The sequence below is a fragment of the Ambystoma mexicanum genome, chromosome 11 (assembly GCF_040938575.1).
Source record: "Ambystoma mexicanum isolate Mex_15411 chromosome 11, UKY_AmexF1_1, whole genome shotgun sequence".
NCBI classification, from domain to species: domain Eukaryota; kingdom Metazoa; phylum Chordata; class Amphibia; order Caudata; family Ambystomatidae; genus Ambystoma; species Ambystoma mexicanum.
In genome coordinates, this window is record NC_090934.1 from 1175600267 (window position 1) to 1175613061 (window position 12795).

Sequence of the window (12795 nt, forward strand, 5' to 3'; positions counted from 1 at the left end):
CAGTGCCTCCCCTGTGTCATCCTCCGGTAGGGTCTCCCATCTCTTCCTTATTGTTCGGACCATATTATGATACAGTATGAATTGGCCCTTGTGTATGCCCTGTTCTTCGACCAGGGTCTGGAAGTCCACCCAGTGCCCATTTTGCTTGTATATATTAATACATTATGACATATTTTGTGTTTGTATATGTTCAGTGGACTTTGTCAAATTGTTCTTATCCAAAATAAACCTCCTTTGTTGTTTCCATTTGTAGCATGTTACAAACAAAAAAATAAACAAGGGATGCAGAAACACAACATGTATTTGCAAATCTGCAATGCCAGGAGGTTTTAGGCTTTTGTTTTCCCTGGCAAACCCTACTGTTTTCACTTAAAAACTCAGTTTGTGCTGCAAGCTCTACTTAATGTACACTTTTCGTTGCTGTATATTTTCTTGGTTCCAGCAATCAAACTGTTTGGTATACTGTTGTGGGATGCTTCAAATGTTGGGAAGCCTGGAAAGAAAATGGTATCTATGAAAAGTCATTGCATTCCCAAAAGTAATAGTTCCTCATAGTCCTCTACTATTTTCAAATTCCAAACTATCCGCCCTATACCTAATTTGTTATCTTTTCCTGAAGAAATAGATTTTTGTCCTAAAGAAACATTTAAAAGTATTAATGCAAGCAAACATTATTTCGATGGGATTGTGTCCTCCAACGTATTCCTTATCTTAGATATCTCCTTCCAGCTCTGCTGGCCTCGGAACATTTTTCTCTAGAGGGCGCTGTGCGTCGACGTCCGCCGAGTCTGCAGAAGTCCGAGTCCGAGGGCGAGTACGTTCGATGTCTACATCATCCTGCCTATAAAGGCCGCGTGCAGCGTCCGTTGCTCAGTTCCATTTTTCCGCGCTAACTCAGTGCCTCGGAATACCGTTGCTCAGTTTCGTAGTCAATTTATCCTATTTACCTCGAGATATTCGATCCGTACTCGATGGCTTCCTCGTCGGAACTGACAACTCCTCGGTCCGGCTTCAAAAAATGCCGAGATTGTGGGAAAAAGATGTTGCTGACTGACCCTCACAGAGTTTGTCTGTGGTGTTTGGGAGCTGAACACCATTGTTCGGAGTGCGAGGACTGTATGTCCATGACAGCTAAGGTCCTGAAGGAGCGTAGGGGGAAGCTGGAGAAAGGTAAGACTTCAAAAGCTTCTTCTTCCTCGACGAAGTCGAGACATTCGTCTCCTCGTCACCATTCGAGCTCCAGGTCTCGGAGTGGGTCTCATCACTCCTCGAGATCGAAGCACTCGAAGAGGAGACGTCGAAGAGGTTTATAGTCATAATGTCGACAACAAAAATGTTGACAGTCAAAAAGTCGAAAAAAAAATGTCGAAAAAAAAAATGTCGACTTTTTTTTTCAATGCATTTTTTTTTCGAAATGGGGGGGTTCCCCCCCCAGCCCCCCTTTTTTTTATTTTTTTTTTATTTTTCCCTTTTTTTTACTCCCGAACCCCTAAAATAAATATATAATTAAAAAAAAACGAATTACTTTGTCGACATTTTTGTCTGTCGACATTTATTTTTCGACATTATGACTCCCCACCCGTCGAAGATCCCCTTCTCCGTCCTCCTCTTCCTCTGTTTCTCCTAAGAGAATCCCTTGCCCCACGAAACATAGTTCCCGGGCTGAATGGGAGGAATTCCGCAAAAATATGATGAGCGTCTTCGAGAAAGCGGCCTCGACCCCCTCGAAGACTGCCGAGAGCGATGCTCTGGTCGAAAGACCCGAAGGTCAAAAACGCTGCGAGTCGCAGTACCCGGCGAAGGAAGCTTCTCGAGCGCGTCACGAACCCTCGAGTAAAGCTATGACCTCGAAACCTTCTTCGAAGGTTCCGTCGACGCCGAGGTCGGTGTCTTCGACGCCGTTGTCGAAGGGACCTTCGACACACGGGTCTGTCGACTCGACGCCATCTTCGACACCGGCGTCGACGCCAAGAAAAGTCACGGTTACGACGCACCCAGTGACTATCCCCAGGTCCTCGATGACGATGGCGTCGAGATTGTCGACTTCCTCGAGCAGAATCCCAATTCTATCGAGGACCTCGAGGCCTCCGCCTTTGTTTTCGACGCCACGCTCGAAGCCTTCGGCGTCGACGACATCGACGTTTTCGAGGCCGATTATGACAAGTTTGGCACCCTCTGCCTTGGTTTTACACCCTTTGTGAGTTCGGAACAATTGAGAACTAATTCCTCAATTTTGGAAGAGGGAGAACTATCTGAACAGGAAGACACATTTGAGTTGCAGGGACCTGCAACCCCAGTTAGAGAGGAGTTATCCTCAGAAGAACGCAGGTTAAAGGATCTTCATGATTCCTTACATGAGGCAAGTGGGTTAGACACTTCCCCTGAGGTGGAGTTTGCTAGACCAGACCCGGGGGAGCATTCTGAAACCACCTATAGAGCCTTAATGGCCAGGATCACAGAATTTATGGGGTGGTCAACACCCTCACAGACTTTCCAAGAAGATGACCTCACGGATATTCTTGACAAAGGTCCACAGGAGGATCCTGTAGTGCCCTTTCATAAAGCTCTTCAGAGGAAGATTATGACGAACTGGGAAACCCCAGATGTCGTCCTGGCAGTAAATAAAAAGCTGTCTACAAAATACAGGGTATCTTCTGCAGACCCGGAGTTTTTGTCAAAACACCCATCCCCAGAAAGTCTGGTGGTACAGGCAGCATCTTCTACTGACGTCAAGACTGCTTACCCTACCGTCCCACAGGACAGAGACGATAAGAAATATGATGCTATGGCAAAGAACGTTTTTTCGCCATGTAGCATGGCGTTAAAATCTGTTAATGCTACTTGCACCCTTGCTAGATTCAGCCATACACTTTGGGAGCGTGCTTCTACAGCGGCTGACTGCATCCCGGAGGGAGAAGAAAGGGAGGCGTTCCTAAATATCATACAGGACGGTAAAGACGCTATGTGCGAATCCCTCCAGACGGGCATTGATTCGGCTGACAGTATCAGCAGAGCAATGGCGGCAAGTACAACAACCAGGAGATTCGCTTGGTTGAGAAAGTCTGGTTTTGCCCCAGATGTGCAAGCCAGGCTCTTGAACATGCCATTCGATGGCTCTTCTTTGTTTGGGAAAAAGGCGGATGACAGTTTAGAAAAACTGCAGACATCAAAAGCAGCAGCATAATCCCTAGGCGCTGCAATCCGTCAGACACCTTTTCGTCCCACAGGAACCTCTGCGAGGGGCAAGTCCTTTCGCTTCTACTCCGCATTCGGAAGAGGTAGTGGACGACCGGCTCAAAGGGGACAAAGAAGAACTACCCGAGGTGGACGGGGTAGATATTCAAAAGCCGCAGCAACAGCAGGTGCCTCTTTACCATCGGCATCTGCATCAGCCGCCCCAAAACCACTCTGAGGACTTCCCTCACAGGACACCTGTAGGAGGCAGGTTAACTCAACATCTGGCGGAATGGCAGGCTATCACGTCAGATGCTTGGGCATTGGAAACAGTTGCCCAAGGTTACTGCCTGCCTCTCCTACGCATACCTCAGAGTCATCCACCGGGGATCAGCTCTCAGAAAGCTCCAGATCCGCTCCTCTTTCAGGAAATTTTAGACCTGCTAGAGAAAGGTGCCATAGAACCGGTACCTGTAGCGGAGAGGAACAAGGGCTGGTACTCCCCTTACTTTCTCATTCCAAAGAAAGACGGAGGACTGAGACCCATCTTGGACTTGCGAGAATTGAACAAATTCCTCAGGAAAGACAAATTCAAGATGGTAACTCTCTCTCAGATCCTTCAGGCCCTTCAGTTCCAGGACTGGTTGGTATCTCTGGACCTCCAGGACGCTTATTTCCATGTGCCTATCCATCTCAAACACAGGAAATACCTGAGGTTCGCAATTGGCAACTCTCATTATCAATTTCGGGCCATTTGGGCTGACCTCCGCCCGAGGGTCTTCACCAAGTTAATGTCGGTAGTGGCGGCAAGTCTAAGGAGGGAAGGGATTCACGTCTACCCCTACCTGGACGATTGGTTGATGAGCGCTGTATCTTCGGAACAAGCTCAGATCCAGCTAAATCACGTTTGCCACTCCCTTCACAGACTGGGCTTCTCCCTCAATTTAAAGAAGTCACAAATGATACCATCACAGAGACTCCAGTTCATCGGAGCGTTCCTGGACACTTCCCTGGGAAAAGCCTCGCCACCAGAGGTGAGGGCTTAAGATATTCTACAGATGGTTACCAAGTTCTAAAATGCCCAACGTCTCCCAGCCTTCGACTTTTTGAGGTTGCTAGGCCTCATGGCATCCTGCATTTTCCTAGTGCCAGAGGCTCGCCTGAGAATGAGATCTCTCCAGTGGGCACTGAGGACTCAGTGGTCACAATTCTCAGGGAGAATGACAGATCTTCTTCAGGTTCCCGACAGGGTGGCTCGAGACCTTCAGTGGTGGGCCTGTCAGGAGAACATTCTGAAAGGAGAGCAGTTTTGGCAACCTTGGCCGGAGATAACGGTATTCATGGATGCCTCACTCACGAGGTGGGGAGCCCACGCCAACGACTTGACCATCAGCGGTCGTTGGTCTCCATCGGAGTCCAGACTACACATCAACCTGTTAGAGCTGAGGGCCATCAGACTTGCGCTGAAGGCTTTTCTGCCATCTGTACAAAGAAAGAATGTCCTGATAATGACGGACAACACAGTGGCCATGCATTACCTCAACAAAAAAGGAGGCGTAGGATCACTACCTCTGTGCAGAGAGGCGATGCAGCTCTGGTTTTGGGCAATCCAAGAAGCAATCTCTCTATCGGCAGTTCACCTAGCCGGAGAGAAGAACTTGACAGCAGACGCTCTGAGCAGGCAGAGCACAGTCTCCCACGAGTGGGAACTAGCTCAGGAAGTCCTTCAAGAGATCTTCGCCCTTTGGGGAACCCCTCAGGTGGATCTGTTCGCCACCAGCGTCAACAGGAAGTGCGACCTGTTATGCTCAATGGAATTTCCCCCGAGAGGAGCTCTGGGAGACGCGTTCATAGTGGACTGGGAGTTTCCACTTCTGTACGCGTACCCACCGGTCCCTGTCATTCCTCAAATGATCAGGAGGTTGAGAAGATTCCGGAAAACCATGATCCTAATTGCCCCGGATTGGGCCAGGAGAACGTGGTACCCGGACCTTCTAGACTTGTCCATCTGCCCTCCAATTCGACTTCCACTCAGAGAGAACCTACTCTCGCAGCAGGGAGGTCAGGTTCTCCATCCAGACATCAAAACCCTCAACCTTCACGCTTGGCTTCTGAAAGGCTGAGGTACATGGATTGGGACCTCCCTGATGATGTTATGGAGGTGTTGCTTTCGGCAAGGAGGCCAGCAACAAAGTCTTTATACCGCTGCCGTTGGAACAGATTTTGTAACTGGTGTAGAGAAAAGAATATCGACCCTTTTTCATGTGGTACACCAATGGTTTTGTCCTTCCTACTCTATTTGGCGAATTCAGGCCTTCAAGTTGGCACCATTAAGGGCTATCTCGCAGCGCTGTCCATCTTTAAGCGCACTGCGGAAGAACCATCCTATTTCAAGTTACCCTTGGTAATACAGTTTCTAAAGGGGTTAACCAACGTTTATCCCCCAAGACCATTCCAGGTTCCCCTATGGGATTTAAACTTAGTCTTAACTTTCCTGATAGGCACGCCTTTCGAACCACTCCATTCTTGTGTGTTAAGATTTCTTACCCTTAAGACTGTTTTATTAATAGCACTTACATCTGCTAGAAGGGTGAGCAAGTTACAAGCTCTTTCTTGTAAACCCCCTCATACAATCTTTCACAAAGACAAAGTTGTCCTGCAAGTGAAGCCTAATTTCCTCCCAAAGGTGGTTTCTGAATTCCATATCACTCAGAAGATTACCCTGCCATCTTTCTATCCTCCTCCTCATCCGGGGAAAGAGGAAGAGAGGTTACACAGGCTGGACCCTAGAAGGGCTTTAAGTGTTTACATCAGTAGACTGGCCAGGATAAGACAAGCAGACCAGCTGTTTGTAGGCTACACAGGTCACAAGCTGGGGTTACCGATAACTAAGCAGACCATTTCCAGATGGATCATTCTAGCCATTTTGGAATGTTATAAACTGGCAGGAAAAGAGCCCCCTCAAAACCTTAGGGCTCATTCGATCAGAGGTATTGCAGCTTCATCGGCCCTCAAAAGAGGAGAGCCGGTTAAAGACATTTGTGCGGCCGCCACATGGTCGTCCGTCCATACCTTTACACGATTTTACAACTTGGATTCCTCCTCCAGTCAAGAGACTAGGTTTGGAAGGGCAGTATTGCACTCTATCCATCAATAGAAGGCAACATGAAGTCAGTACTCCCACCTCCAATAATAGAATACTGCTATGGGAGTCTATCTAAGATAAGGAATATGTCGGAGGACACAATCCCTTCGAAGAACAAGTTACTTCTTACCTTGTAACGTTCTTTCGATGGGATGTTCCTCCGACGTATTCCTTATCGACCCTCCCATCCATCCCCGCAGTTCTACTTCCCTTGTTGTTTCAGCTTACGCTCCTTCAGGGTGATTAGTCTAGTCCAGACAGAAATACTGTGGGCTACAAAACGGAACTGAGCAACGGACGCTGCGCGCGGCCTTTATAGGCAGGATGACGTCGACGTCGATACGGCTGCTGTCGAGGGACATCGACTCGGCGGACGTCGACGCGCAGCGCCCTCTAGAGAAAAATTTTCCGAGGCCAGCAGAGCTGGAAGGAGATATCTAAGATAAGGAATACGTCGGAGGAACATCCCATCGAAAGAACGTTACAAGGTAAGAAGTAACTTGTTCTTATGGAAGATATACCCAAGGTCACTGAGCAATTGTCTTTGGTGCCCTAGGTGTGAACATGTTTTAAGTTCATCATCCACAGCATTGGATAATCCACTGCAATGCAGAATCACCTTCACCCTTCAATATTATCCCTCCATTTTCTCTTTTTGATGAATACTGTTTTATAACTGTTTTCTTATTGCAGTATATATCATTTGCTCTGTTGGTTTTTTAAACCTACATCTTTTTTTATAGAACAATCTTACAGAATGGTTCTACACAGCCCGATCTTGAGATTTTGCAGCCAGTGAATATGCAATTATCCCTATGCCGTAACTTGGCAGCAGCTTGGTATCCACAAATTCCTGCAACGGCTATCAAAGGAGACCTAAAGCCCATGCGAGTATGTACCTTTTGTTTTATAGAATTTGTTCAGAAAAATAATGAACTGTGCATTATAAAAAGTGCTGGTAACATGTTCTCTCACTGTGACCATTGTGAGACAGACCATGGTATCAAGATAGATGACACAGACAACAGATATATATTTCTAAAGAAAACTTTATTAAGGGTCAGGAAGCTCTGTCTGTGTCAGAACCTATGCTTGTCTTCACAACTACAACAGAATCTACTGGGGAAATGTTCTCAACCAAATATGTGTTCAAATACAATGTATTCCAATGTGACTTTGTTTCAAAGAGGCTTGATCACATTCTGAAGTTAACTTCTGTCGATTCACATGTATCACAGTTCGCATTCCAAACGAAGGTCTTGGATTTCCATTCCCGAAGTAAAAATGTAACCAAGTTCATACAACACTGTGATCTTGGGACTCCCTTCCCCAAGATAAACACTCTCCAATTCTTTGGTTCTCGGTGTTCCCTTCCTGAAGACTTCTACTGGGCAGTATAACTTGTTTCCTCTGCTCACAAGTAGTGGTCAATGAAACAAGTGAAGTTACTTTAATTGGAATACTGAACTGAATGAAAAAAGCAAAGCAACCTTTATTTAATGCTGAACTGAATAAAACAAGCAAAACTACCTTTATTGAATACCTAATTGAAAGAAAGAAAACAAGATACATTCATATAAGTGAAAGGAGCATTTATGGACAGCTAAACTGAGTGACTGAATGAAATAAGATAAGCTTCATTTATTGAACAATCGACAGAAAGAGAATAGAAAGCTAATTCGAATTAAAGGCTCTGAATATAAAGTGTAATCAAGATTGAGAAACCGCTCATATGTTAAAGTTGTGAAGCTGCATTTGAGAAACTACTTGTTTGGCTGAATATTGAACTTCACAATGAGACCTGGAAGTTCCTGGTTGCGTGGCCTGTAATGGGTGGACCGTGTGGTCTAAAACTGCACCAAGGTCAGAGAACCCCCCTATGTGCCAACAAGGAAGTTTGCTGTGGTGAAAGAAGGAAAACAACTATTGGTGAATACCATGCTTGGGGAAGGGAGACCTGAGTTATAAAGAATTGAGGAAATCAAGTGGAAAGACAAACTTTCAAGAATATTTTTTATGTTATCCTTTTGATGTTAAACTTGGGGAAGGGAGCCCTGAGAATTTTTGCCCTGGAGCTGTGTTGAACTTGGGGGAAGGGCATCCTGACCTTTGCAAAAGTGCAGAACTGTATTTTTTCACGTCCAAACAAAGGTATATTGAACATTGAGTCAAACTTATTGACATTGGGGGGAAAAAAGCTGAAGAATAAGCTTGAACTGGAAATAGCTCAGAACTTTGTTTAGAACACTGTTTTGGTATATGGTTGACATCCCTACACATTGTTTTTATTTTATTATTGTGTTTGTTTTAGAACAAAACTGAACTTTTCACACATCAATATAAATCTTTCACATTAATAATTTAAGAGGCTTTAAAATATAAGATACACGACATTAATAAATTCAAATTTCTTAAATACAGCTACAGATACTCCATATCATTAATAGTATAGAAAACATAAAATCACATGATTTTGACATTACTTTAAAATCACACTCAATGCATTCCCTTTAAGAATCTTTAAGAACAACTTTAAAGAATTCCAATAACCTTATTGACAATGAAAGCTCGTATGGTATGGTGTTGTTTATTTATAAAGCGCTTAGTCACAAAACGAGTGCTTCAAAGCGCTCCAAGACGGGGGAGGACATGGGATACAATCATTCATAAGGCCTTGGAGAATTCCGGATGATATACAATAATAATAAGAGCACTAAGCCTGACTACATTTCTGGGTGTTCAAGTGCGTTAAAAGATAGTGTGGGAGTGCAGGTAGAGGGGATAAAGGGGAGTGCTTGAGAGGGAGTGTATTTTGGAAAAGTGTGTTGTAAATAGTGTGGGCCCCGGCCCCAGAAAGCCTTGTAAACAATGCAGATCGTCTTGTACCTGATTCTTGCAGCCATGGGGAGCCAGTGGAGGGAATTCAGTGCTGGAGAGATGCAGCCCCTGGGCTTGAGGCCAAGGATAAGTCTTGTGCTTCTGTTCTGGATAAGTTGTAAAGGTTGGATTGTAGAAGTAGGGAGATTGAGAAAGAGACTGTTACAGTAGTCAAGTCTATAAAGAACCAGAGCTCTGGAGACAATGAGTCTCTGGGAGAAAGTGAGAAACGGTAGGATACCTCGGAAGAGGTGCAGCTGGTAGTGAGATTTTTTGGATATGTCTGAGATGTGTGAGGAGAAGGACAGAGTGGAACCGAAAATGAACCCCAGATTTTTTGCTTCACTGGTGGGTGTGGACGCAGGGCCAAGGGAGGCTGGCTAGAGTGCGAGCGGGAACACCGGAGCAGGGGTCCCAATGAGAGCAATCTCTGTCTTACTGGCATTGAGGCAGAGGTTGTTAGCTGCACACCAGGACTGAATTGCGTACAGACAGTCATGAATGAGCGAGGAGGAAGAAGAGTCTGAGGGTAGCTTGAAGGAGAGCGGAGTGTCATCCATCTAACACTGAAAGTTGGAAGTGAAGGAAAAGATCCTGTGGGCAAAGGCGGCCATGTAAATATTGAAAAACCAGGGGGATAGGTTAGAACCCTGCGGGACCCCGCAAGTAGAGAGAGTGATTGCAGAGAGAAAGGGCCCGGGTTCCACCTGGGATAGTCGGTCGGAAAGAAAGGAGGTAAGCCAAGCAAGGGCCTGATCAATGATGCCCAGGGTATCACAGAGACGATCGATCAGGGTGTTATGGTTTACTGTGTCGAATGCAGAGGAGAAGTCAAGGGGAATGAGGACAGAAGGAGAGTTTGTATCAAGATTTGAGACCAGGTCTTTGCGGGTGTTCAGGAGAGAAGTTTCCGTGCATCTGGATGCTCTGAAGCCAGACCGATGATCATGGAGACAACCAACAGATTCACTGTGGGGAGTAAGCTGAGAGATGGCCAACTTCTCCAGTCGTTTGCCCAGGAAGGGAGTGATGGAAATCGGGCGATAGTTTGCTGGGATAGAAGGGTCGACAGAACGGTTTTTGAGTAGTGGGTGCACCAGAGAGTGTTCGAGAGAGGAGGGTCCAGAGGTGAAGTTAGGTTGCAGAGATCCGCCAAGGCTGGAGCTAGAGTGTCAATGTTGTCCTTGATAGTTTTGGAAGGGCATGGATCCACCTGTTTGGAAGAGGCTTTCATTGACCGGATTTGACTAGTGACCTCCTCAGGTGTGACAGAAGAAAAAGCAGGAAAGGGAAGAGAGGGAGGAGTGTGGGAGGGCGCAGGGAGCCTGGAGGATGTTGGTGCATGGGCGGGGTGAAGGAGTGAGAGAGGAAAGGATGTCCAAGATTTTGTTGGTGAAATGTGCTGCCAGTGACGAGCAAAGGGCTTGGGTGGGTGCAGTGGCAGATGGGGTTGCTGAATGGTTGGCCAATTGCTTGCAGACTTTGAAAAGTTTGGCCGTGTTGTTAGATGCCGCAGAGATGCAGGCTTGAATATGGACTCTTTTCTTGGACCAGATGCAGAGTCTATATTGCCTTTGAAGAAGGAGACCGGCCAGTTTGTCAGAGGGTGCACCTGAGGCCACCCATTTCTGTTCTGATGCTCTTCACTTGCCAGATCAGAGTCATACCAGGAATTGCACTATTTGGCAGGCTTCATACGTACCCTAATGACAGGGGCAATGATGTTGTTTGGGAGAATTCTCTCTTTAGGCTGAATTTCCTAACCTAGTGAGTCCCCCAGCAGCTTTGCTGGATTTCTGGAGTTTGTTTTTTTCCTCCTGCCAAGAGTGAGACATTTTTCCTCCCACTCTTGGACATGATTAATGGTATTCCTTTGACTGGTAATGTGTTTTATGGGCTGTGGGGTCCTTTACTCCATAGGGTTTCATGTGTTTTTCCTATGTGTGTTAGACAGCACCCTCCGTGCAGTAACACAGGGGTGTCATAGTGACACCCCACCATAGACTCCATACCCTGGGACTGACTACTGTCTCCCAGGGCGTGTAAAGTCACCATTGGCTTTGCTAGTCCCAAATTATTAACAGAAACCAATACAAACCATCATATTGTGGACGTACTGGTCGGGACAATTCGACTGCCCCGGGGTCTGTTAGTCGAGGGGGCACGTCTCCGTCCCCCCTGATCGAGTTTTGGCTGGTGGCAGTGGAAACTACTTTTTATATTCGACCGCAAATATTTTCCTATGGGATTTTCCCATTGTTGGAGGCTACCAACTTTAATTATTTAATTCTCATAGCCTCGTACATACCGCCGGTTTATTTAATTAATATTAATTCTCCGGTTGGTATTTTTTGCCAAGACTCGATTCTAAAATGGCGTTTGTGTTCTCTTCTGTGACTCCAACCCAAGTCGAGCCCTTTGTTCCACTTTTTGGCGGGCTTCTCCACAGAAGCCTCCAAAAGTGGTGCCACTCTGTCTGGGTACCACAGGGGGTGTGGGAGGGGGTTTTAGGCACCCTTGACCGAGTTACCTTGGTAACTCAGGTCTCACTCTTGTGTGATTGGCCCAAGTGGTGAGCCGGCCGGCTCACCACTTAGCATGTTTGAGTGACAGCTAGGCTGAGTGAATGGGGGTTTTCTGCATAAAAGCAGGGCTTTGGGGACTGGAACTTCAGAAGTCGCCACAGGACCTGAGAATCCGACGAGGGAGAAGCTGAGCCAACCTACCACGACGACACCACCGGTGGAGCCCTGCAGAACCGACTCACCACTTCCTGACGACAGAGAAGATCTCCCGGCTGGAGAGGCTTCTTCCCCTGACTGGTGGGCACAACCAGTTTACCTTTCTTTCTTCGCACCCCAGCCCGGTTTGTGGTCGAACTGCCCGTGCCAAGCACCCCGGCAGCCGGATAGCCACTCACCACTGAACCGCGAATCAACGGACTGCTCCTTGTACCTGAGAAACTCTGCGGCTGGTTTCTTCCCTGGCAGTGCAACGGACTCCTGTCTTCCTCCACGGCGAGATCCTCTCTTCCCCCGGACGAAGAACCGACTTGCATCCGCTGCCAGGAACAACTGCCCCTGCTGGAGCGTTCTCACCACTTTAAGGTACCGTGTCCGCCAGGCCTCCCTTTCTAAAGATTGCAACAAGGTAATAATAACTCCTTAACCTTCTGGACTGGGCTGGCAGCCTTGACCCTCTAACTGGTCCCTTTCTGTGGTTCAACTCCTTTTTGAACCTTTACAAGACTTTTGTGCACTGCAACCGTGTGACCTTGGACACATTTCGTTTGGATCCTCTGAAAGTGGATTCGGCCTCTTGAACTCTAACTTCACGGTTTTACCTTGCCTTCCTCTCTTGTTATGTTCTTGTAAAAGTGTTGGGATCTGTTTCAATTTTTTCTCTGCTTTTCTCTCCCTTCTTAAAACGAACTATTAGAGTGCCATCTATGTTAAGCGCTCACCGCTGTCTGAAAATAAGTGGGGCTTTACTTAAGACTTGTCTAATATTCCTTTAAAAACCAGAAAAAAACGGGCCATCAATCCAGGGGGCAAAACAAAAGGCAGAGGGGACCGACAAAATGGGAAACCATTAAAGCA

General features: G+C 46.6%; 1 protein-coding gene across 4 annotated transcripts in view; it reads left to right on the forward strand.

Moving 5' to 3' along the window:
• VPS13C (vacuolar protein sorting 13 homolog C) overlaps positions 1–12795 on the forward strand; it is a 5236720-nt gene that overhangs the window by 2911840 nt on the left and 2312085 nt on the right. For all 4 annotated transcript variants that reach the window (XM_069624493.1, XM_069624490.1, XM_069624491.1 and 1 more), the window contains one exon: positions 7063–7210. In XM_069624493.1, the coding sequence (XP_069480594.1) occupies positions 7063–7210 (148 nt within the window). The remainder of the gene's footprint in view (positions 1–7062; positions 7211–12795) is intronic.